Source organism: Kogia breviceps, chromosome 1, assembly GCF_026419965.1.
Source record: "Kogia breviceps isolate mKogBre1 chromosome 1, mKogBre1 haplotype 1, whole genome shotgun sequence".
In the NCBI taxonomy this organism is placed as follows: domain Eukaryota; kingdom Metazoa; phylum Chordata; class Mammalia; order Artiodactyla; family Physeteridae; genus Kogia; species Kogia breviceps.
In genome coordinates, this window is record NC_081310.1 from 83852126 (window position 1) to 83875572 (window position 23447).

Genomic DNA, 23447 nt, shown 5'->3' on the forward strand with positions numbered 1-23447 from the left:
CTGGACCAGGGACTGAACCCGTCCCCTGAACCAGCAGGTGGATTCCCAACCACTGAGCTACCAGGGAAGCCCCTGTTTCATTCATTTCTTCAGCAAATATTGAAGTATTCAGCAAATACCATGAGGAAACTGAGGCAAGAAAAGGTAAAGTAACTTGCCCAAGGTCACACAGCTTTTAAGTTGCAGAACCAGAATTTGAACCCACTCACTATATTTCAACCATGAAATTAGTTAAGTTGTCAGCTTTTGGATGGCCTCTAAAGCCATGTGACTGAATGAGATTACCAACAGAGTTTAGTGAAGCAAGGAGTACTAAGGATTGAGACATGGGGAACCCTAACATTAAGTTTGAGGACAAGGAGGAACTGGCAAAAGAAACTAAAAAGGAACAACCAGTGAAGTAGAAGACTGTGGTGTCATGGAAGCCAAGTTCAAGGAGAAAGGAGTTATCAGCTGTGCCAAAAGCTGAGCAAGGTCATTGGTTAGCAACATGAAGGTCATTGGTGACAGTAGTTCTGATGGAGTGGTGGGAGTGAAAGTCTGCTTGGAGAGGTTTAAGAGAGACCAGGAAGAGAGAAACCCAGTTGTGGCATGTCTGTACACTGATGAGAAAGATCTAGCAGAGAAGGATATCCTTAAGTAGGCCAAAGGGATAGAACACAGTACACCAATAGAAGGCTTGGCCTCTCGTAAGAGTATGGTCAGTTCATTCATAACAGGAAAAAGCAGAACATCAGGCACAGACGCAGGGAAGAGGGTACTTGGAAATTCTCTTCTGATTGCTTTTATTTTCTTTGAAACAGGAGGCAAGATCAGCTGAGAGTGAGGCTTGAGAAAAAGAAGGTAGGAAATAGTCATCTAGGAGAGCAGGAGAGTGAGTAGATGAGGTAAAAATGAAATATGATTGTCAGGCAGTGTTAAGGGCCTACTTGAGGTCATTAAAAAAAAAACATCATGGGAGTTCCCTGGTGGTCCAGTGGTTAGGGCTCTGTGCTCCCAATGCAGGGGGCATGCGTTCCATCCCAGGTCACGGAACTAAGATTCCGCAAGCTGCGTGGCGTGGCCAAAAGGAAAAAAACAAAGAAAAAACTCTCCAAACATCACAATCCCCAAACACCTACTAAAGGTATGTTTAGATGATTAAAAGACAATGAGTAAAATAAGAAATATCTGTATAAGCTTCATGCAGTCAGGAATCCTATCTATGTACTCAGGCTTGTTTCAGGAATACAACACTTTGCACAGCACAGATACTCAACAGATAGTTGTTGAATGAATATATAAGGGATGTTGCAAATAAGAAAGTAAAAAGGTCTTTACAGGCTGACTCTAAAAATGAAGAATGTATATATATATTAGGTATATATAGAAAGTTAGGCTCAGTAAGTCAGCCACATAGCTGCAGAAGAGGGGAGACAAATAATTCAAATGAAAAACACAGGGTGTTAGCTGACTGTCAGTCAACAGTGTGACGTGGCTACCTACTTAGTGCTAATGTTTACTCTGCGTGGAAAGACCATAATTTGAGTTTCAATCTTAGTTCTGTGAAGCATATACTAAGGATCTGAGAAACTGGAACATGTACTGGGAAAAGCAACTAGGAATGTGAAGGAGACTGAAATACCCTCTGGGAAAAAAGCCAGAAAACAACAGAGAAGATTGGCCTGGCAATGAGAATTGGCAGGTACACAGGACTGAGATACATAGATCTGATTCCTAAATTCCAATATATATTGATATATTCTAATCCATATAAAATGATGCCAAATGAAAGGATTATACTTATTCTGTGTGTTCCTAGATGGTAGAACTAACTGAATGGATGAAAGTACAAGAGAGATTATAGCTCAATACAGTTAGAGCTGTCCAAAATGCAAAAAGCACCCCAGTCCCTAGTACTCCATGATTGGAGGGGTTCAAATTAAGTCCAGATGACTGGCTGTAAGGTTTCAAACAGAAAGCAAGAGAAGACAGAGAAAGGTTAAGACTATAGTTGTAGCTCCCAACCCATTTTCTATTCCAAAACAACTGAGGTTAACCTTTTACAAGGAAAATTTACATTTATAAAGGAAATCTCCATTTGTAAGGGTGTCTTCCTCTCAGTACCAGGAAGAGAAGAACAACTCTAAATCACAAGAGAATCTTTTCAATGGAGAAATCAGCAATTTACATCTTTTCCTGGTAATCTCCTCACAACGCCCCCTACCCCCAACACCCTCCTTTTGTCTTTAGCTGAAAATGGTATTTAAACTGGTGGTTTAGGACTTCTCTCGTGGCACAGTGGTTAAGAATCCACCTGCCTGTGCAGAGGACACAGGTTTGAACCCTGGTCTGGGAAGAACCCACATGCCACGGAGCAACTAAGCCTGCAAGCCACAACTACTGAGCCTGTGCTCTCTAGAGTCCGTGAGCCACAACTACAGAGCTTGCATGCCACAACTACTGATGCCTGTGTGCCTAGAGCCTGTGCTCCACAACAAGGAAGCCACCGCAATGAGAAGCCCATGCACTGCAACGAAGCATAGCCCCTGCTCGCCGCAACTAGAGAAAGCCTGCGCGCAGCAACAAAGACACAACGCAACCAAAAGTAAATAAATAAATTAATTAATAACCAAAAATAAACTGGTGGCTTAGACTACCTTGGGGAGTTACTCACTTTTCCCTGGGCATCTCCCAGGTATACATGAGGTATATGTGCAAATTAATAACCAAAAATAAACTGGTGGCTTAGGCTACCTTGGGGAGTTACTCACTTTTCCCTGGGCATCTCCCAGGTATACATGAGGTATATGTGCTAATAAACTTCTGGTTTTTCTTTTTTTTTCTTTGCGGTACGCGGGCCTCTCCCGTTGCGGAGCACAGGCTCCGGACGCGCAGGCTCAGCAGCCATGGCTCACGGGCCCAACCGCTCCGCGGCATGTGGGATCTTCCCGGACCGGGGCACGAACCCGTGTCCCCTGCATCGGCAGGCGGACTCTCAACCACTGCGCCACCAGGGAAGCCCCCTTTTTTCTTTTTCAAAGAAAGCAATGGGCAGAAAAGAAGGCAGTCCACTGTTCCTCCCAATTCCTATATGAGGGATCGCCTTTTTTTGTTGTTATTAAAGTGCATTTATTTTCTTCACAACATGTATCACCATCAGACCTACTTTGTTTTCGATTTTTAGTAGTTTGTCTCTCATCACTAGAGTGTTCACTACAGGAGGGAAGAGATTTTAGGTGAAAAAAAAAAACCAAGTAGAGCATCTTAAGCAGGTTCACTGGTGTGTGTTTCTTTCCTTCCTTCTTATCTTTCTTCGTCCTACAAATATGTATAAGGCACTTACTATGTATCAGGTACTGTTCTAAGCACTGGAGATACAGTGAGGAATAAAACATACAAAAATCTCTGCCCTTATGAAATGTCAGCTATGAATTTATATTTTCCATTGGCACTTGCCGTCTACCTCTACAAGGATTAAATCATATGCTGCCACAGCTGCTGATTTTCGACACCCCCTGAAAGGAGTTCAGTGTGGAGAGCAGAAACGAGGCATCCTGTGCTCTGGGAAAAACTGGCAGAAAAGGTCTTCAGATAGTTAGATATTTTCAGGAGCCAATTTTATGAGCCCAATTCTTGTATCTCCTCATATCTAGAAAAGCACTAAAATCCTTCACGGTGACGTCTGCTCCTTGTGACTAGCAGTAACCTTCCCTAGAGACTCGCTCGATTGCATGCATTCCTCCTCCACCAAAATCACATATATACTGACCTTCCTCCCCTGCCTCTTTGGAGCAGTTTTTCAGAGCTATCTGAAATGCTGTCTCCTGGACTGCAGTCCTCATTTTGCCCAAAATAAAACTTAACTCGCAACTCTCACGTTGTGCTTTTTTTTTTCAGGTTGACAGTTTTATGGTGACCATGAAGGGACCTAGAGCGGACTTCTCTCCTTCTCTCTCCTTCGCCTAAACTCTACGAGGAACTGGAGCCTTGGTACCAGCAGAGGCCCCTTGCACCCATCCACCTCCTTGGAGAGTCCAGATGAATTTGGGTAAGTCTCTCCTGGTTCTCAGATCTCCCATATTGGTTGATGATCCTGAGTTTTATTTGCAGAGTAGCAGGTACCTGCCTCCTCCCAGTTGAAAGATACAGGGTGGGCCCTGGTTAAAAGATACCAGGCTAATATCCACCCAGTTGAAAGATACTGGGGGAGGCTCGGTTGAAAGATACCACGGAATACCCACCCAGGTGAAAGATACTGTGGAGGGGGAGATGGTTGAAAGATACCAGGGTTTGCTCAGTTGTAGGAGACTGAGTGGTCTGCACTGAGTGGTTAGGTAAGAGGCTGATCTGATGCTTTTCCTCAGTTCAGCTGCCTTCATAGAATTTGTCAAGATAAAAGTGAAGATGTTACAAGAGAGCTTTGCTCCGAAGAAAGGGCACAAGACTCCTCTCGGCCTGTTCTGGCTTTCTCAGGCGACTGAGAAATTTACGGGAGTGGTGGAGGCAGAGTCCTCATGCCATGCAGTGATCCCATAGGGAAACTTACTCATTAATTAAAAGGCTTCCTCATCCAGGGGCATGCATAAGAATTGGCCATTCAGTGATCAGAGCACCCGTGGTGGCATTAGACCACTGAAGGGAGAAACTGAGACATGTAAGGGGGCTGAAACAACTCTGGGGTGATGCCTAGAGGAGCTAAGCTCACAAGCAGCACACTGGCCCACCACACAATTTCACTAGTAAATTTTATCCCTGACGAATCCAACTTAAAATGGGAGATAGAGCCTCTCAAGCACAGAAACAAGGGGCATCAGAAAGCCAGCCTCTGACTAACACTCCAGGCAGGTTTATGTATGTACAAAACTCATATTTGCAAGTACCTACTTAATTGGGGAAATATACCAAAGGAAATCTCAACCTAAAATGACCAAATTGGGGTTCTTTTGATATTCCAAAATTAATATTTTTGCACACAGTTAGAAAAAAGCCAGCCATGAGATCAAACAGACTGAATGGAATGCTTACTTTGTTTGGTATCTAGAAGCTTCTAAAAGAGGAAATGATACAGTAACTTCTTTTCAGGAAACCAACAATTAATTACTTGAAACTATATCAGACCAACTTTTCAAAACCATTAAAAAGAAAGAGAAGGGGGTATCTATGAAAATTATGAACCTTCAATTGTGCCAGTTAAGTACACAATGCCAGTCAAAGGTTAACCAACCCCCATTTAATTCCCAACTAGTAGAGAAAGCTAGCTTGAAGGAAAAAAAAAAAAAACCCAAATCAGAAACACATCTCTTCAGAATTCTGACCCTGAGGAACACGTCCTACTAGGAGAACTTGATTTTCTCTCCCTGTGCCTTGAAACTAGGGCTCTCAGGAACAACTATCTTAAATAGACCATCTCTAAGTCCTGAGTCTGAGGAAAATAACAGGGAACAAAGCCTTTAAAATTCTTTCTTATTCCAACTGTTAGTTATAAACTAGTGAGTTTTATATTTTGATATCTGATTCATGACTAAGTTAACAAAATGAAGCTATATAGAGCTCTTGTGTCTGTCTAGATATATGTATGTCTCAGTATGTGTGTCTCTTTGGATAATGCTGCTGAGGTTAATTTGTAAATGACCTCTATTTAATTGGCTTAAAAAAAGTAAGCACTGACATTCACAGAAAGATAGACAAGATGAAAAGGCAGAGGGCTATATACCAGATGAAGGAACAAGATAAAACCCCAAAAAACCAACTAAATGAAGCAGAGATAGGCAACCTTCCAGAAAAAGAATTCAGAATAATGATAGTGAAGATGATCCAGGACCTTGGAAAAAGAATGGAGGCAAAGATCAAGAAGACGCAAGAAATGTTTGACAAAGACCTAGAAGAATTAAAGAACAAACGAACAGAGATAAACAATACAATAACTGAAATGAAAACTACACTAGAAGGAATCAATAGCAGAATAACTGAGGCAGAAGAACAGATAAGTGACCTGGAAGACAGAATGGTGGAATTCACTGATGCAGAACAGAATAAAGAAAAAAGAATGAAAAGAAATGAAGACAGCCTAAGAGATCTCTGGGACAACATTAAACGCAACAACATTCACATTATAGGGGTCCCAGAAGGAAAAGAGAGAAAGAAAGGACCAAAGAAAATATTTGAACAGATAATAGTCAAAAACTTCCCTCACATGGGAAAGGAAATAGCTACACAAGTCCAGGAAGCGCAGAGAGTCCCATACAGGATAAATCCAAGGAGAAACATGCCAAGACACATAGTAATCAAATTGGCAAAAATTAAGAACAAAGAAAAATTATTGAAAGCAGCAAGGGAAAAACGACAAATAACATACAAGGGAACTCCCATAAGGTTAACATCTGATTTATCAGCAGAAACTCTACAAGCCAGAAGGGAGTGGCATGAATATTTAAAGTGATGAAAGGGAAGAACCAAGATTACTCTACCTGGCAAGGATCTCATTCAGATTTGATGGAGAAATCAAAAGCTTTACAGACAAGCAAAGGCTAAAAGAATTCAGCACCACAAAACCAGCTCTACAACAAATGCTAAAGGAATTTCTCTTAGTGGGAAACACAAGAAAAGAAAAGGACCCACAGGGCTTCACTGGTGGCGCAGTGGTTGAGAATCCACCTGCCGATGCAGGGGACACGGGTTTGTGCCCCGGTCCGGGAGGATCCCACATGCCGCGGAGCGGCTGGGCCCGTGAGCCATGGCCGCTGAGCCTGCGCGTCCGGAGCCTGTGCTCCGCAACGGGAGAGGCCACAACAGTGAGAGGCCCGCGTACCACAAAAAAAAAAAAAAAGAAAAGAAAAGAAAAAGAAAAGGACCCACAAAAACAAATCCAAGACAATTAAGAAAATGGTCATAGGAACATACATATCGATAATTACCTTAAATGTGAATGGATTAAAGGCTCCAACCAAAAGACACAGGCTCGCTGAATGGATACAAAAACAGGACCCATATATATGCTGTCTATAAGAGACCCACTTCAGACTTAGGGACACATACAGACTGAAAGTGAGGGGATGGAAAAAGATATTCCATGCAAATGGAAATCAAAAGAAAGCTGGAGTAGCAATACTCATATCAGGTAAAATAGACTTTAAAATAAAGAATGTTACAAGAGGCAAGGAAGGACACTACATAATGATCAAGGGATCAACAGAAGAAGATGATATAACAATTATAAATATATATGCACCCAACATAGGAGCACCTCAATACATAAGGCAACTGCTAACAGCTCTAAAAGAGTAAATCGACAATAACACAGTAATAGTGGGGGACTTTAACACCTCATTTACATCAATGGACAGATCTTCCAGACAGAAAATTAATAAGGAAACACAAGCTTTAAATGACACAATGGACCAGATAGATTTAATTGATATTTATAGGACTTCCATCCAAAACCAGCAGATTACACTTTCTTCTGAAGTGCGCATGGAACATTCTCCAGGATAGATCACATCTTAGGTCACAAATCAAGCCTCAGTAAATTGAAGAAAACTGAATCATATCAAGCATCTTTTCTGACCACAGCGCTATGAGATTAGAAATCAATTACAGGGGAAAAAAACATAAAAAACACAAACACATGGAGGCTAAACAATACATTACTAAATAACCAAGAGATCACTGAAGAAATCAAAGAGGAAATCAAAAATATCTAGAGACAAATGACAATGAAAACACGATGATCCAAAACCTATGGGATGCAGCAAAAGCAGTTCTAAGAGGGAAGTTTATAACAATACAATCCTACCTCAAGAAACAATAAACATCTCAAATAAACAATCTAATCTTACACCTAAAAGAATTACAGAAAGAAGAACAAACAATACCCAAAGTTAGTATAAGGAAAGAAATCATAAAGATCAGAGCAGAAATAAATGAAACAGAAACAAAGAAAACAAGAGCAAAGATCAATAAAACTAAATGTTGGTTCTTTGAGAAGATAAACAAAATTGATAAACCATTAGCCAGACTCATCAAGAAAAAGAGGGAGAGGACTCAAATCCATAAAATTAGAAATGAAAAAGGAGAAGTTACAACAGACACCGCAGAAATACAAAGCATCCTAAGATACTACTACAAGCAACTCTATGCAAATAAAGTGGACAACCTGGAAGAAATGGACAAATTCTTACAAAGGTATAACCTTCCAAGACTGAACCAGGAAGAAATAGAAAATATGAACAGACCAATCACAAGTAATGAAATTGAAACTGTGATTAAAAATCTTCCAACAAAAAGAAGTCCAGGACCAGATGGCTTCACAGATGAATTTTATCAAACATTTAGAGAAGAGCTAACAATCCTTCTCAAAGTCTTCCAAAAAACTGCAGAGGAAGGAACACTCCTAAACTCATTCTATGAGGCCACCATCACCCTGATACCAAAACCAGACAAAGATACTACAAAAAAAGAAAATTACAGACCAATATCTCTCATGAATATAGATGCCAAAATCCTCAACAAAATAGTAGCAAACAGAATCAACACATTAAAAGGATCATACACCATGATCAAGTGGGATTTATCCCAGGGATGGAAGAATTCTTCAATATATGCAAATCAATGTGATACATCATATTAACAAACTGAAGAATAAAAACCATATGATCATCTCAATAGATACAGAAAAAACTTTTGACAAAATTCAACACCCATTTACGAAAAAACTCTCCAGAAAGTGGGCATAGAGGGAACTTCCCTCAATATAATAAAGGCCATATATGACAAACCCACAGCAAACATCATTCTCAATGGTGAAAAACTGAAAGCATTTCCTCTAAGATCAGAAACAAGACAAGGATGTCCACTCTCACCACTATTATTCAACATAGTTTTGGAAGTCCTAGCCACGGCAATCAGAAAAGAAAAAGAAATAAAAGGAATACAAACTGGAAAAGAAGAAGTAAAACTGTCACTGTTTGCAGATGACCTGATACTATACATAGAGAATCCTAAAGATGCCACCAGAAAGCTACTAGAGGTAATCAATGAATTTGGTAAAGTTGCAGGATACAAAATTAATGCACAGAAATGTCTTGCATTCCTATACACTAAAGATGGAAAATCTGAAAGAGAAATTAAGGAAACACTCCCATTTACCACTGCAACAAAAAGAATAAAATACCTAGGAATAAACCTACCAAGGGAGACAAAAGACCTGTATGCAGAAAATTATAAGACACTGATGAAAGAAATTAAAGATGATACAAACAGATGGAGAGATACACCATGTTCTTGGATTGGAAGAATCAATATTGTGAAAATGACTATACTACCCAAAGCAATCTGCAGATTCAATGCAATCCCTATCAAACTACCAATGGCAGCTTTTAGAGAACTAGAACAAAAAAATCTTAAAATTTGTATGGAGACACAAAAGACCCCGAGTGGCCAAAGCAGTCTTGAGGGAAAAAAACAGAGCTGGAGGAATCAGACTCCCTGACTACAGACTATACTACAAAGCTATAGTAATCAAGACAATATGGTACTGGCACAAAAACGGAAAGAAGATCAATAGAACAGGATAGAAAGCCCAGAGATAAACCCACGCACCTAAGGTCAACTAACCTATGACAAAGGAGGCAAGGATATACAATGGAGAAAAGACAGCCTCTTCAATAAGTGGTGCTGGGAAAACTGGACAGCTACATGTAAAAGAATGAAATTAGAACACTCCCTAACACCATACACAGAAGTAAACTCAAAATGGATTAAAGACCTAAATGTAAGATCAGACACTATAAAACTCTTAGAGGAAAGCATAGGAAGAAGACTTTGACATAAATCACAGCAAGATCTTTTTTGATCCACCTCCTGGAATAATGGAAATAAAAACACAAATAAACAAATGGGACCTAATGAAACTTAAAAGTTTTTTCGCAGCAAAGGAAACTACAAACAAGATGAAAAGACAACCCTCAGAATGGGAGAAATATTTGCAAACAAATCAACAGACAAAGGATTAATCTCCAGAATATATAAACAGCTCATGCAGCTCAATATTAAAAAAACAACCCAATCGAGAAATGGGCAGAAGACCTAAACAGACATTTCTCCAAAGAAGACATACAGATGGCCAAGAAGTACATGAAAAGCTGCTCAACATCACTAATTATTAGAGAAATGCAAATCCAAACTACAATGAGGTATCACCTCACACCAGTTAGAATGGGCATCATCAGAAAATCTACAAACGACAAATGCTGGAGAGGGTGTGGAGAAAAGGGAACCCTCTTGCACCATTGGTGGGAATGTAAATTGATACAGCCACTATGGAGAACAGTATGGAGGTTCCTTAAAAAACTAAAAAGAAAATTATCATATGACCCAGCAATCCCACTACTGGGCATATACCCAGAGAAAACCGTAATTCAAAAAGACACATGCACCCCAACGTTCATTGTAGCATTATTTACAATAGCCAGGACATGGAAGCAACCTAAATGCCCACTGACAGACAAATGGATAAAGATGTGGTACATATATACAATGGAATATTACTCAGCCATAAAAAGGAATGAAATTGGGTTATTTGTAGAGATGTGGATGGATCTGGAGACTGTCATACAGAGTGAAGTAAGTCAGAAATAGAAAAATAAATATCATATATTAACGCATATACGTGGAACCTAGAAAAATGGTACAGATGAACTGGTTTGCAGAGCAGAAATTGAGACACAGATGTAGAGAACAAACATATGGACACCAAGGGGGAAGAGTGGCGGGGGTGGGGAGGTGGTGGTGGCATGAACTCGGAGATTGGGATTGACATATATACCCTAATATGTATAAAATGGATAATTAATAAGAACCTGCTGTATAAAAAAAATAAAATTAAATTTTAAAAAAAAAGTAAGCACAAATCAAACAATTCTAAATATAAGAGAAATTAAGCTAAATGAATTTCAGGTTCATGTGAACTGGGAAATATTCAGTATTAAATTAATATCTGGTATTAATGTTTTAAGTTTGTTGATCTAATTAATACAGACATGTTTTTAGAGTCATCAGCATTAAGTATAATATTTTTATTGTACCTAGGTGTAATATAAGCTAAATAAAATCTTGTTATATCTGTTACAAATATGTCACCAGGGAAAGTAACTTGATGTGAAGAAACTTTTAAGGAAAGAAAATGTAAATGAGATAGGAGCTTTTAGATAAACTCTATTAAGAATAATTATGCTTTAAGAATGTCTATCTAAAATAGTCTCTCCAGATTCTGGTAACTTGAAATTGTAGAGTTGTGCTAAATTAAGTTAAGTGATGGGAGCTTACTGAATAGCTAGGTCATTCCCAAATAAAATAAGATACTGAAACATTAATTACTGAACACTGGCTTCCTTTAACAGAAAAACAAAAGGTATTTAGGATTATAAATGAATATGTTTGGTACCACATTCTCTAAAGAAAGCAAATGTTTTTAGAAAATATCACTGGTATTTATGTTCACGAATCTACAGAATGCTAATGTAAAGGACAGTTCATAATTGCTTACTTCTTAGTTTTCCCAAGAAATTAAGGTTTTAAGAGCTGAGGATTCTAATTGAAACATGTAACTAAAGCTGACAGAAATAATAAAGGAAACATTTCAGTATACAGTAGGAAAGAAGGATGTATGTTTCCAGTAAAGAAGTCATGAGGAATGGAATTGCATTTTATTAAGGGAAAAGGAAGTAAGTCTGACTTATAGCTGGCTGTTTCTGAATGGGAAATAAAGTGATGGATACAGAAAGTCATAAAAAGGTTTGTGGAAAGGGGACCCTGAGAAAAGAGTTTTGTGCATGGTCTGGATTGACTAAGGTTAAAATAAATTTAATTGAGTAAATGAATGTTATTTATTTATTTTTGGCCGTGTTGGGTCTTTGTTGCTGTGCGTGGGCTTTCTCTAGTTCCAGTGGGTGGGGCTACTCTTTGTTGTGGTGTGCAGGCTTCTCATTGTGGTGGCTTCTCTTGTTGCGGAGCATGGGAGCTCTAGGCATGTGGGCTCAGTAGTTGTGGCTCGCGGGCTCTAGAGCGCAGGCTCAGTAGTTGTGGCACATGGGCTTAGTTGCTCTGAGGCATGTGGGATCTTCCCAGACCAGGGCTCGAACCCATGTCCCCTGCATTGGCAGGAGGATTCTTAACCACTGCACACCAGGGAAGTTCTGTAAACGAATTTCAAAAGTAAGCGGGTGCAAAACTTGAATTTGGTTTTTCTCTTTCAAGAGGGCAAGATTTCTGATAATGTTGAAATGCCTTTGAAAACAGATTTCAAGTTTCTTTACTTTTTAAGTGATCTGTTCTGTATTTTGCCTTTGGAATCTTTTATTGTTACTTGGGCTAAGTGAAAAACTATTGTTTCACAGTGACTTGTGATCCTATCTGACTGTTCTAAATCTTTTTTGATATTTTTTGACCAAACTTAATAAATCAAATTTTAATGACATCCTTTTGACCCCCAGCTAACTCTGGGATGCTTCAACGGGCCCCTGATACATCCCAAAGAGAGATGTTAAACTAATTAGATTCATTTGGTATGTTAAATTACATGGGAAGTAATGTCAAATGAGTAATAAATCTTCTTAGGTTATATTGTATGGTAAATGTTACTAATAAAGATATCCTAGAAATTATATGGAGTTCCTAAAATTCTAATATGTCTTGGTAAAATGTTATCAGTCATAATTCTAGTTATTATCTTAAAGTGTTGTATGTCACAGTAGTAACCAAGTTTCTTTGTTAATTGCATTGTAATCAGATTTTAAACGTGCCTTAAGTTTTTTGTCATTATAGACACTTACGGTTTCACTCTAATGCCTTTGCAGAAATGCTTCCTCTTCAAGAAAACTTATAGAAAGGACTTTTGGATAAATACAAGTTTCTGGCTTTCAGACCATAATGCTGAACTGGGTAAGAAACTGAAGAATTCTAATGAAAAACCTGATGGCTTCATAAAGCTGTTAACAAAAAGGATTAGTTACATAGGACTGAGTGAATTGGTGAATATGGTTATACATTTTATGGTTTCTATCTGAAAAAATACTGGTTTAAATCTGTGTTTTCCAGGTGTAAGGAAAACCTTCCCCTCAAACTAATTATGACTTACAGTAATTTGGTAAATTATACCTTTGTAAGCAGTATTGAAACATTTGTCTTTGCTATGTGTCCCCTCCAGACATTGGAAACTCTAAGGTTTCCAGTAGCTTTATCAGATAAGAAGGCTACCTCACTAACAGGTACAGAAAACTCAAGGTGTTCTGGGACCTTGAAAAGGGAGGAATTCACCTAGATCTCTTAGGCGAAATCTGTGATAAGCCCTTGGTGACTTTCTTAGCCCTGAGAGGTATTTTAAAAGTGCAGCCTGAGACTCCTTATAAAAGTTTCGGCAAGCAAAAAGCCTATACGATTAATTATAGTTATATAAATCATCAGGCCGAGTTTATTGAGACCAGATTTATTTTGCAAACAAATTAGTCTTAATTTGGTTATATTTGGTAGAAATGAGGGTAATTTTAGAGATAAAAAGATGTTTCAATGGATGTTAAATCCCAGTTTTGTTAATGGAGGTCTGTATTTACTGAAACTCACTTCCAGGATAGTTCCTTGTCGTTATGTTATATTTATATAAAGTTAAATTGTATTATTAAAAGCACACTCTAAGTTTGTTTTTGAAGCTTATCTCAGTAATCTATCTTTGGATGAAGATCATTTGCCCCACGACCTGCAACCAGGGGACTATGTATGTTGGAAAAGACATCATTTAAAGGACTCACTACAATCCAGATGGAAAGGCCCTCACCAGGTACCCTTAACTAGCTCATGTGCAGCAAAAATAAAGGGATACACTCTTGGATTCATATTTCCCACTTAAAAAGGGCTGCTGCACCGGACTGTTCTATAGAGAGGACTGCTGACCTCAAACTCACCTCAAAACACCGCTCAAACAGAGGAAACTACACTCACACCAGGATGAAAAGAAGACAACATCAGAAGCAGACAGCTTACCCAAGATGCTGACCCTGATTTGTATTATCATTTATAAAGTTTTCTTGACTTCTCAGACCTCTGCATATAAATCAAATGTTTTCTATCATGGACATGATCCTATGCTAGTTTTAAAAATCAATCCAATTGTTGGGTTTGTGGCCAATCACCTTTGTCTAGTACTTCTGGATTACCTTAGTGGATTTCTCTACTCCAAGGCTCTGATTGGATGGCCCTTAGGAAATTTATTTCAGAAGAAAGAAATTTCAGTCCTGTTCAGGCTACTCTTGATATTACTAGATGGGATCCCCTCACCTAGACAATTAATAATACCCGCTCTGACCCTGGTCATAAAAAAAATGAATTTTCCTCTAAAGTTACTCAAGCTCAATCAGAGCAACAGCAAAATTTCAGCCAAGGAATAAAAGCTCCCGCAATTATGGGATGGATTTATGTGGTTAACACCAGGCTATGGTTATTTAAGTTTTAAGGCACCCTTTTATCTTGGGAACAATCAAATTATACTAAGGATAACCAGCGTAGTAACTAGGAAATTGGGCTGGGAGCCTTATGGACAGTGACAATACACCATTTCCCTGCAAGATAACGATTGGTACAGAACAGACTAAGTCAGGTGACCTGAAGATATACTGGGTTGCACTTAATGGAAGTTCTTGGCTTAATTCTCACTTATGACTTTAATAATATTGCTAGCTATGTTATTTCCATTTTTCCTGTTTTACAAGATTGTTGTTTCTTGCATTACTAAATGTGTGACTGAACCTCCAACAAAAATATATAGCTTTATATGAGATCAATGATTGTAATACTGTAACTCCAGATATGGGAAGAGACAACAAGAGGAAATTTTCCTGGACCATAACAGATTAGTAAGACAGGTGGTCCAGAGTCTTTAGTTACTGTTAAAACACCTAGTCTAGTAATAGCACACTGAGTGGCCTATCAGCAAAATCTTTGCCAGACCTAGGAATGAGCCTTCCTAGCACCATGGGACAAAACGGTCATGAAATGCCTCCCAAATCATGGTCGAATTTATGACCATGAGGACGCGCTATCAACTACAAATTGGCCCTTGCCATTGGCACTTACCATCTCCCTTTACAAGGATTAAATCATGTGGTGCTGCAGCTGCTGACTTTCAACACCCCCTGAAAGGAGTTCAGGGTGGAGAGCAGAAATGAGGCGCTCTGTGCTCTGGGGAAAACTGGCAGAATAGGTCTTCAGATAGTTAGATATTTTCAGGACCGATTTTATGAGCCCAATCCTTGTATCTCCTCATATCTAGAAAAGCACTAAAATCCTTCACGGTGACGTCTGCTCCTCATGACTAGCAGAAACCTTCTGCAAAAAAATATATGCTTAATTGCATGCATTCCCCCTTCACCAAAATCACATATATACTGATCTTCCCCCCTATCTCTCTGGAGCAGTTTCTCAGAGCTATCTGAAATGCTGTCTCCCGAGCTGCAGTCCTCATTTTGCCCCAAATAAAACTTAACTCGCAACTCTCACATTGTGCTTTTTTTTTTTAAGCCAACAGAAGCAAACACTTTAGTGGTGAGAGACACACCATTAAATAAGCACAAAGCATGCCAGATGGTGTTAAGTGCTGTGGAAAAAATAAATGTACCTTAATAAATGTATATTATTAAGTGAAAGAAAACAGTCTGAAAAGGCTACATACTGTGTGATTTCTGGAAAAGGCAAAACCATGGAGAGAGTAAAAAGATCAGTGGTTGCCAAGGGTTCGGGAGAAGGAGGGACAGATGAACAGGGGGAACACAGTGAATTTTTAAGGCAGTGGAACTGTTCCGTATGATATATGTCATTATACATTTGTCAAAACTCATCAAGTATTATACAGTGAACCCTAATGTAAACTATGGACTTTAGTTAATGTATTAATACAGTCTCACCATTACAGCAAATGTACTTTACTATCGCAAGATGTTAATAAATGGAGAGCTGGCAGAAGGAATTAAGGGGTATATGGGAACTCTGTTCTTTCCACTCTTTTTTCTATAGACCTGAAACTACTAAAAAAAGAAGTCTATTAATTAAAACACACACACACACACACACACACACACACACACACACACACACGACAGGAAGTGCAATGTGTATGTGTTGGAGGTGGGGTAGTTTGCCTTGGGAGTTTAGAGTCTGGGAGATGAGGGGATGACTTGAGTATTCTGAGCTTCTTAGGGTGACAGAGCCATATATTGGGATAAACAGTAAATTGAGGTTAATGATGACAGCCTCAGGACAGAAAGGTGATGAGAATGTGGTAGGGTGGAGGCTTTCTGGGGCCCCTTCCTGACAATGGTGATGATGATGCCATGGTGGGGCCATTCTTATTAATGGCAACAGACTTCATGCTCTCCCACAATCTGTGAAATTTATTGAGATTTCTGGCCTATAAAACTGGAGAATATAGCAACCCCCTGCACTATCCTCCTTCATTCTTCAAGTGGTACCAAGTACTTCAATCTGTTCTTAGTTTTATATTTGATATTTAAATATTCTTTAAGGGAGTGCAGCTATTCCTACCAAGAAAATAGGTTTTGAAATCTTCACTCTTTTGAGTATATTTACTTTTATATGAAGGCAAACGTTCCCAGGAGCCGTCTTCACATTTCTTCATGAACTGGTCAAAGAGGAGTCTTAAGTCCTTGCTCCAGCTGGGGTTGGGGAGAGCATGGTCCTTAGGAATGACTTTCTCCGTAGAAAACCACCTCTAAAAGAAAGGAAAAAAAGGAGAGTAATGGGAGGTACATCCTATTTCATAACATATTCTCTTATTTTCTAAGACTATCTTGCTGCTTTTCCTCTTCCCAAAAGCTTGGGTTTTTTTTTGTTTTTTGTTTTCTTTGTTTTTTTTTTTGCGGTACGCGGGCCTCTCACTGCCGCGGCCTCTCCCGTTGCGGAGCACAGGCTCCGGACGTGCAGTCCCAGAGGCCATGGCCCACGGGCGCAGCCGCTCTGCGGCATGCGGGATCCTCCTGGACAGGGTCACAAACCCGTGTCCCCTGCATCGGCAGGTGGACTCCCAACCACTGCACCATCAGGGAAGCCCCAAGCTTGTTGTTTTGAAGTGGAAACAAATTTCTAGGATCACCTGGTCCTCCCTCCTTGGGAGAATTGGGAGATTGAGAGAAGATAAATGATTTGCTCAATGTCATCCAACTAGCCATTAGCAGGGTTGGTATTAAGCCCAGGTCTGCAGACCCCCTTCTTTTTTTAACCTTAATCAAGCACAAGTGAGCCATGTCAACTACAAACCGGCACTTGCCATCCACCTCTACAAGGATTAAATCATGTGCTGCTGCAACTGCTGATTTTCAACACCCCCTGAAAGGAGTTCAGGGTGGAGGACAAAAGAGAGGCATCCTATGCTCTGAGAAAAACTGGGAGAAGAGGTCTTCAGATAGGTATTTTCAGGAGCTGATTTTATGAGCCCAATTCTTGTATCTCCTCATATCCAGAAAGGCACTAAAATCCTTCATGGTGACGCCTGCTCCTTGTGACTAGCAGTAACCTTCACTAGAGACTAGCTTGATTGCATGTACTCCCCCTTCACCAAAATCACATATATAGTGACCTTCCCCCCTGCCTCTTTGGAGCAGTTTCTCAGAGCTATCTGAGATGCTGTCTCCCGGGGTATAGTCCTGATTTTGCCTCAAATAAAACTTAATTCGCAACTCTCATGTGGTGCATTTTTTAACAGTCAGCAGCCAAGAACTGGTGATAAAGAGAGATGAAGGACAGACAGTTTTCCTCCATGTAAAAAGTGTTACCAGTGGGAAACACACAGGAAGCCAGAGCACAGGGGAGAGGTATTCATCTGAGATTGGGTATTCAGGTAGGGGTTCTTTGACTCAAGGGAGTCATTCTAATTCCTAAAAGCCTTTATTATCTCTGTTGCACTGGTCCATGAAAGGATGCTAGAACTGATTAAACCTAGAGTTCCCTATTTAAGATGAGACCTATGGATGCGGTAAGCCCAAATTCACAACTCCAAAGCTTACACATCCTATTCTACCTCTTAATTGACAAGTATTCGTCAATATATATTAATTTATGACTAATGTGTGTGTGTGTTAGGTTACTTCCAGAATTTATGTACTTTAAAAACTACATGATTGGGGTGGGTAGGGAGGGTGGGAGGGAGGCGCAAGATCATGGGGGAAGAGAAAGTAGAAGAGTTTTGGATGATTCCTGACTTGTGGTTTGAAGGTTGGAGTGGATAGAAGGAAAACAAAGAGGACGTTTTCGTTAGTGTTCATGTACACATCAGGAGGCGGAAAGTGGGAGTGAAACCATTAATTTTAGTTTGGGGCATGTTGAGTTTGGGACCACAGATGAACACTATGATGTTGTGAGAAATAAAAATAATGAAAGTTTCAGTCCAAGGAGATGAGAATTAAGAGATACTTGAAGTAAAGGCACCTGAAATTTCAAAGCAAAGACTCTGTGCATGAGGGATAAATGTGAGGAATAATCACTATTTTTTGTTGCCCTGAATAGAGGAAAGGTCTTGCTAGATCTTTGATTATGTATTTTTCAAGTGGGACTTAAGTTACAACTTTTTGTGTGTGTGTGTGGTACGCGGGCCTCTCACTGCTGTGGCCTCTCCCGTTGCGGAGCACAGGCTCTGGACGCGCAGGCTCAGCGGCCATGGCTCACGGGCCCAGCCACTCCGTGGCACGTGGGATCTTCCCGGACCGGGGCACGAACCCGTGTCCCCTGCATCGGCAGGCAGACTCTCAACCACTGCGCCACCAGGGAAGCCCTTAAGTTACAACTTTTTAATGTGTCTCTTTTTAAGATTAAGTTACTGAACCAAAAGAAGCATGATTTGTAAGCCCTGTAAATACTGTTATAAAGCCTGTAAATACTGTTAATATAAATATTCTCAACATAGATTACAAGACACCAACATATTAAAGAAACGAATCTGTCTTTGTTGTGAGATTAGCACAGGGCATTTTATTTTCCAAAGTGCACGATGGTACAGGATTAATAACCGATCTGCACTCATTATTCTTTTTTTTTTTTTTTTTTTTTTTGCGGTACGCGGGCCTCTCACTGTTGTGGCCTCTCCCATTGTGGAGCACAGGCTCCGAGCTCCGGATGCGCAGGCTCAGCGGCCATGGCTCACGGGCCACTCCGCGGCATGTGGGATCTTCCCGGATCGCGGCACGAACCCGTATCCCCTGTATCGGCAGGCGGACTCTCAACCACTGCACCACCAGGGAAGCCCTCATTACTCTTTAAAAGTAATCTGGCACAGGCTCCTTCTCTGGGCTTCGGTTCTGTGGGAGACGCAGCAGAGCCTGCGTCGTCGCTTCCTGGCGAGCTTGAGGGGGCCACAGGGCCTTGTCCTACTGCAGTGGTCCGCCGCTGGCTCACTGGTTCGGGAGCAGGGCGCTGCAGCCACGCATCCCGGTCAAAGTGTTTGGTAAACAGAAGCCCCAGAGTATCGGGAGCCTGCAACCCTTCGCCTGGAACGGAGGTTCAGGTGTGAACCATGCTGACGGAGGATGGCAGCCTCCGGGGTGGAGAAGAGCGGCAAGAAGTCCGAGAAGAAACTTGCTGCTCGAGAGGAAGCTAAATTGGCAAGCTTCATGGGCGTCATGAATAACATGCGGAAACAGTGATTTAAATCCACCACCCAACTATAGTTGAATCTACAGTCTACCCAGGGATTTATACCCAGGGTCAACTTGAAATCACTCTGGGAGGGACTGACTGCAGAACCTGGTTGACAAACTACATAAATCCAAAGAAAACACTGTGATGTGATCCTTATGGTCCAGGAACAAAAGAAAGCTGTTCACTGTGTTGTCCTTGCTGCAGCCAGTTTTTTTTTTTTTTTTTTTTTTTTGCGGTACGCGGGCCTCTCACTGTTGTGGCCTCTCCCGTTGCGGAGCACAGGCTCCGGACGCGCAGGCCCAGCGGCCATGGCTCACGGGCCCAGCCACTCCGCGGCATGTGGGATCTTCCCGGACCGGGGCACGAACCCGTGTCCCTGCATCGGCAGGCGGACTCTCAACCACTGCGCCACCAGGAAAGCCCCAGCCAGTTATTTTTTAAACTTAATGTTCACAACTAACACGCTTGAATCAAAGTCCTTTGAAGTAGAACTCAAAGATGCTGAACCTGACATTATTAAATAACTTGTGGAATTCGCTTGTAGCATTAGAATTTCTGTGAATAGCAACAATGTTCAGTCTTCATTAGATGCAGCAAACCAGTACCAGATTGAACCTGTGAAGAAATGTGTGTTGATTTTTTCAAAGAACAAGTTGATGCTTCCAATTGTCTTGGTATAAGTGGGCTAGCAGAGTGTCTAGACTGTCCTAAATTGAACGCAACTGAAGATGACTTTGTTCATCAGCATTTTACTGAATTTTATAAAACTGATGAATTTCTACAACTTGATGCCAGGCGAGTTACACATCTCCTCAACCAGGACACTCTAACTGTGAGAGCAGAGGATCAGGTTTACGACGCTGCAGTCAGGTGATTGAAATATGATGAACCTAATCGCCAGCCATTTATGGTTGACATCCTTGCTAAAGTCAGGTTTCCTCTTATATCGAAGAATTTCTTAAGACAGTAGAAGCCGAACCACTTATTCAAGACAATCCTGAATGTCTTAAAATGGTGATAAGTGGAATGAGGTATCATCTCCTGTCTCCAAAGGATTGAGAAGAACTGGTAGAAGACACAGGCCCAGAAGAAAGAAACATGACTACCGCATAGCCCTATCTGGAGGTTCCCAACCAGTCTTGTAGATATTTTAACCTAAAGTTCTGCACGAGCCTGGAAGTGAGACTGTTACTTTAGAATTCTCTTTTGACGTCTTTGTTCTTATAAATGGCCCCATACTTAATGCTCTTTTGTATATTCAACCACAAGTTTTTAGAATTCAAGTGGAAAAATTTAAATAACTGAGGAAATAACTGCCAATAAAAACTCCTCATTCCATCAATTATTACTTATTCCCTAAAGCTAACACCATTAGAATCCCATTACAATATTTATTAAATGTTTCTATTAGAAGTGCCAGCCTCTCCTTTCTTTTTGCTAAAAATTTCACCTTAAAATTTTTTAACCGTTTACTATTACTTATTTTAATATAAGTTGGTTGTCTTTATCATTTCTAATATTAAAACAATCAAGGAAGCTGATTTCATTATAAATTATTATTAGTTACCTTGACTCTCTCAAAGTGAACATTATTTCATTATTCAATTCAAGCAGACTGCTTAATAATAAGGACTGTATAGAAATTGTTTTAACATTCTTGAACTTGGGACTTCCCTGATGGTCCAGTGGTTAAGAATCTGCCTTCCAATGCAGGGAACACGGGTTGGATCCCTGATCTTGGGGAACTAAGCTCTCACATGCGACGGGGCAACTAAGCCTGTGCACCACAACAAAAGATCCTGCATGTCACAACTAAGCCGCAACAAAGATCCCGCGTGCTGCAACTAAGACCTGATGCAGCCAAAAATAAAATAAATCAATATTTTAAAAAAATAAAAATTCTTGAACTTAACATTTTCAGAGATGTTAAAATGGTTTTAACTGTCATTAAATGGGATCCACTTGTGTGTGTCCTTTACGAGTCCAAAATGATTATTTTCATTGAACTGATCTCCTTCAGAGAGGACAATTTAAGCAGTACTACTTAATTGAATTATCTAGAATTAAGCCAATATCCCTATAAACTATTATCTTTAGATATTCCTTGGATATAGCTGGTGAGAGGCAGCAAATATCTGTATTAATTGCTGACTGAAAAATGGTAAGACAGAATATCTTAACAGTTTTTCTAGTAGATAAGTAAAGTAGTAGATAAACTAGTAGTAGAGAACTAGGATTAAACCCTTAGAGACATGCTCTTCTCCTGAGTGTATAATGTAATGGTTAGGAGGCAGACTGCTTAGGTGCAGATTCCAACTGTACCACGTGTTTTCTATGTGACCTTGCTTAAGGCACAACCTTTCTTTATTAATATTAGTAGCAGCTGTATTCCTTGACCTGCTAACATGACTCAAGCATCCTGCACACTGCTTCAAAACGGGTCACCCCACCTACACAGGGGGTGGGAGGGAGGCTCAAGAGGGAGGAGATATGGGGGATATATGTATACGTATAGCTGATTCACTTTGTTATACAGCATAAACTAACACACCATTGTAAAGCAATTATACTCCAAAAAGATGTTTAAAAAAAAAAAAAACCAACAAACGGCGTCACCCTCCTGTGCAGTTTCTTACGGCTTGAATGTCAGGACTGAAAGATCTGGTGACCCCGTTAACATTGATGTCTCTTGGAGCTGATGTTAGTTTTTATTCTGAGGTCAGTTGGCTGAGGAAATAGATAAACAGCTGAACATACCCAAATCACAGGGTTGTTTCTGACGGAAAGTCCCGCCCCTCTGCCCACTTCCGCCTCCCAGCGCCCGGGACTTACCCGCGCGAGTACCGGGTCCCTCGATGCGGCGGACGCGCCTTCCAGCCTGCAGCGCAGGGCCCGGAGCGTGCGCAGTGCCGCGGTGCAGCTCCTCAGCATGGCTCCGAGCTTGCGCCGGGCTCCGGCCGCCGGAAGCACGGCGGCTGGCTCGCGGCCACGGCAGAGGCCAACTCACCCAACCAACCACCCAACTGCCCGCTCTTTCTCTTTAACTTAGGGGAGCGGAGGGCGGGGCTTGGCTCGCGGAGTGGGGGCGGGGAGTGAAGGCAGCGGGGGCGTCGGTCTTTCCTTCCGGTAAAATCTTAGGCCCTCCTCGGGCGCCGGAGCCACTTCCGGAGCAAATGTCAAGCCTCGAGCGGGCGGCTGGAGAGGTGCGGGGGGCGCCGGCTGCTCGGCGGCCTGGGGAGGACGAGGAGGCCTCGGAGGGCGGGTCCGCGGCTATAGCTCACGGCCCTCAGCCCCTCAGCCCAGGCGGCCACGGGCTACTAATGAGGATTCGCTGGCTTTTTTCCCCGTATCGCGCCGGCCGACCGAATTCTGTGCTCTCTGTTCCCTAGTAGTTCTACCTCCCGCAGAAGCCTTAAGCCGTCAGGTGGGTAGGAGCGCACACAGCAGATTGTAGGAATAGAATATTTTCTTGGAGGCCATGGACAAATCCGTGGTTGGGATTGATCTGTGGAGACACTTCTGGGTGCAAAGGACATATGCTTACAAAGCTACGTTCTCTACCTCTTGCGCCGCCCCTCCACACACACCCTTAAGGCTCCAGGCAGAGCTAAAAGTCCTCGAGTCTGGCTTTTTCAGCTAGAAATCGTAGCAACACCTGACGGATGTATTCATCTCTTAGCTTTGGAGACATATGTGAGCTCCAAGTCCCACTCCACCACCTAACACCTTGTACACTCTTTAATTGTACCTGGGCTCTTGTTTCTTCATGGTTGTAT

At 41.1% G+C, this 23447-nt stretch overlaps 1 protein-coding gene, 1 long non-coding RNA gene and 1 pseudogene across 7 annotated transcripts in view; 2 read left to right on the top strand and 1 right to left on the bottom strand.

The window, feature by feature from the left end:
- THEM4 (thioesterase superfamily member 4) overlaps positions 1 to 23230 on the bottom strand; it is a 43868-nt gene extending 20638 nt beyond the window's left edge. Inside the window, exons 1-2 of the mRNA XM_059041417.2 lie at positions 22504 to 23230; positions 16612 to 16753 (exon numbers count right to left, since the gene is read on the bottom strand). Coding sequence (XP_058897400.1) covers positions 16612 to 16753; positions 22504 to 22602 — 241 coding nt within the window. The 5' untranslated portion in view covers positions 22603 to 23230. The remainder of the gene's footprint in view (positions 1 to 16611; positions 16754 to 22503) is intronic.
- On the top strand, positions 20110 to 20868 carry LOC136793125 (kelch-like protein 7 pseudogene; annotated as a pseudogene).
- The window catches only part of LOC131743276 (uncharacterized), a 172403-nt gene continuing 171777 nt past the window's right edge, over positions 22822 to 23447 (top strand). For 5 of the 6 annotated variants that reach the window (XR_010841085.1, XR_010841092.1, XR_010841089.1 and 2 more), the window contains exon 1: positions 22822 to 23095. This is a non-coding gene — a long non-coding RNA (uncharacterized lncRNA). The remainder of the gene's footprint in view (positions 23096 to 23447) is intronic. The other variant, XR_010841098.1, reaches the window with a different exon arrangement.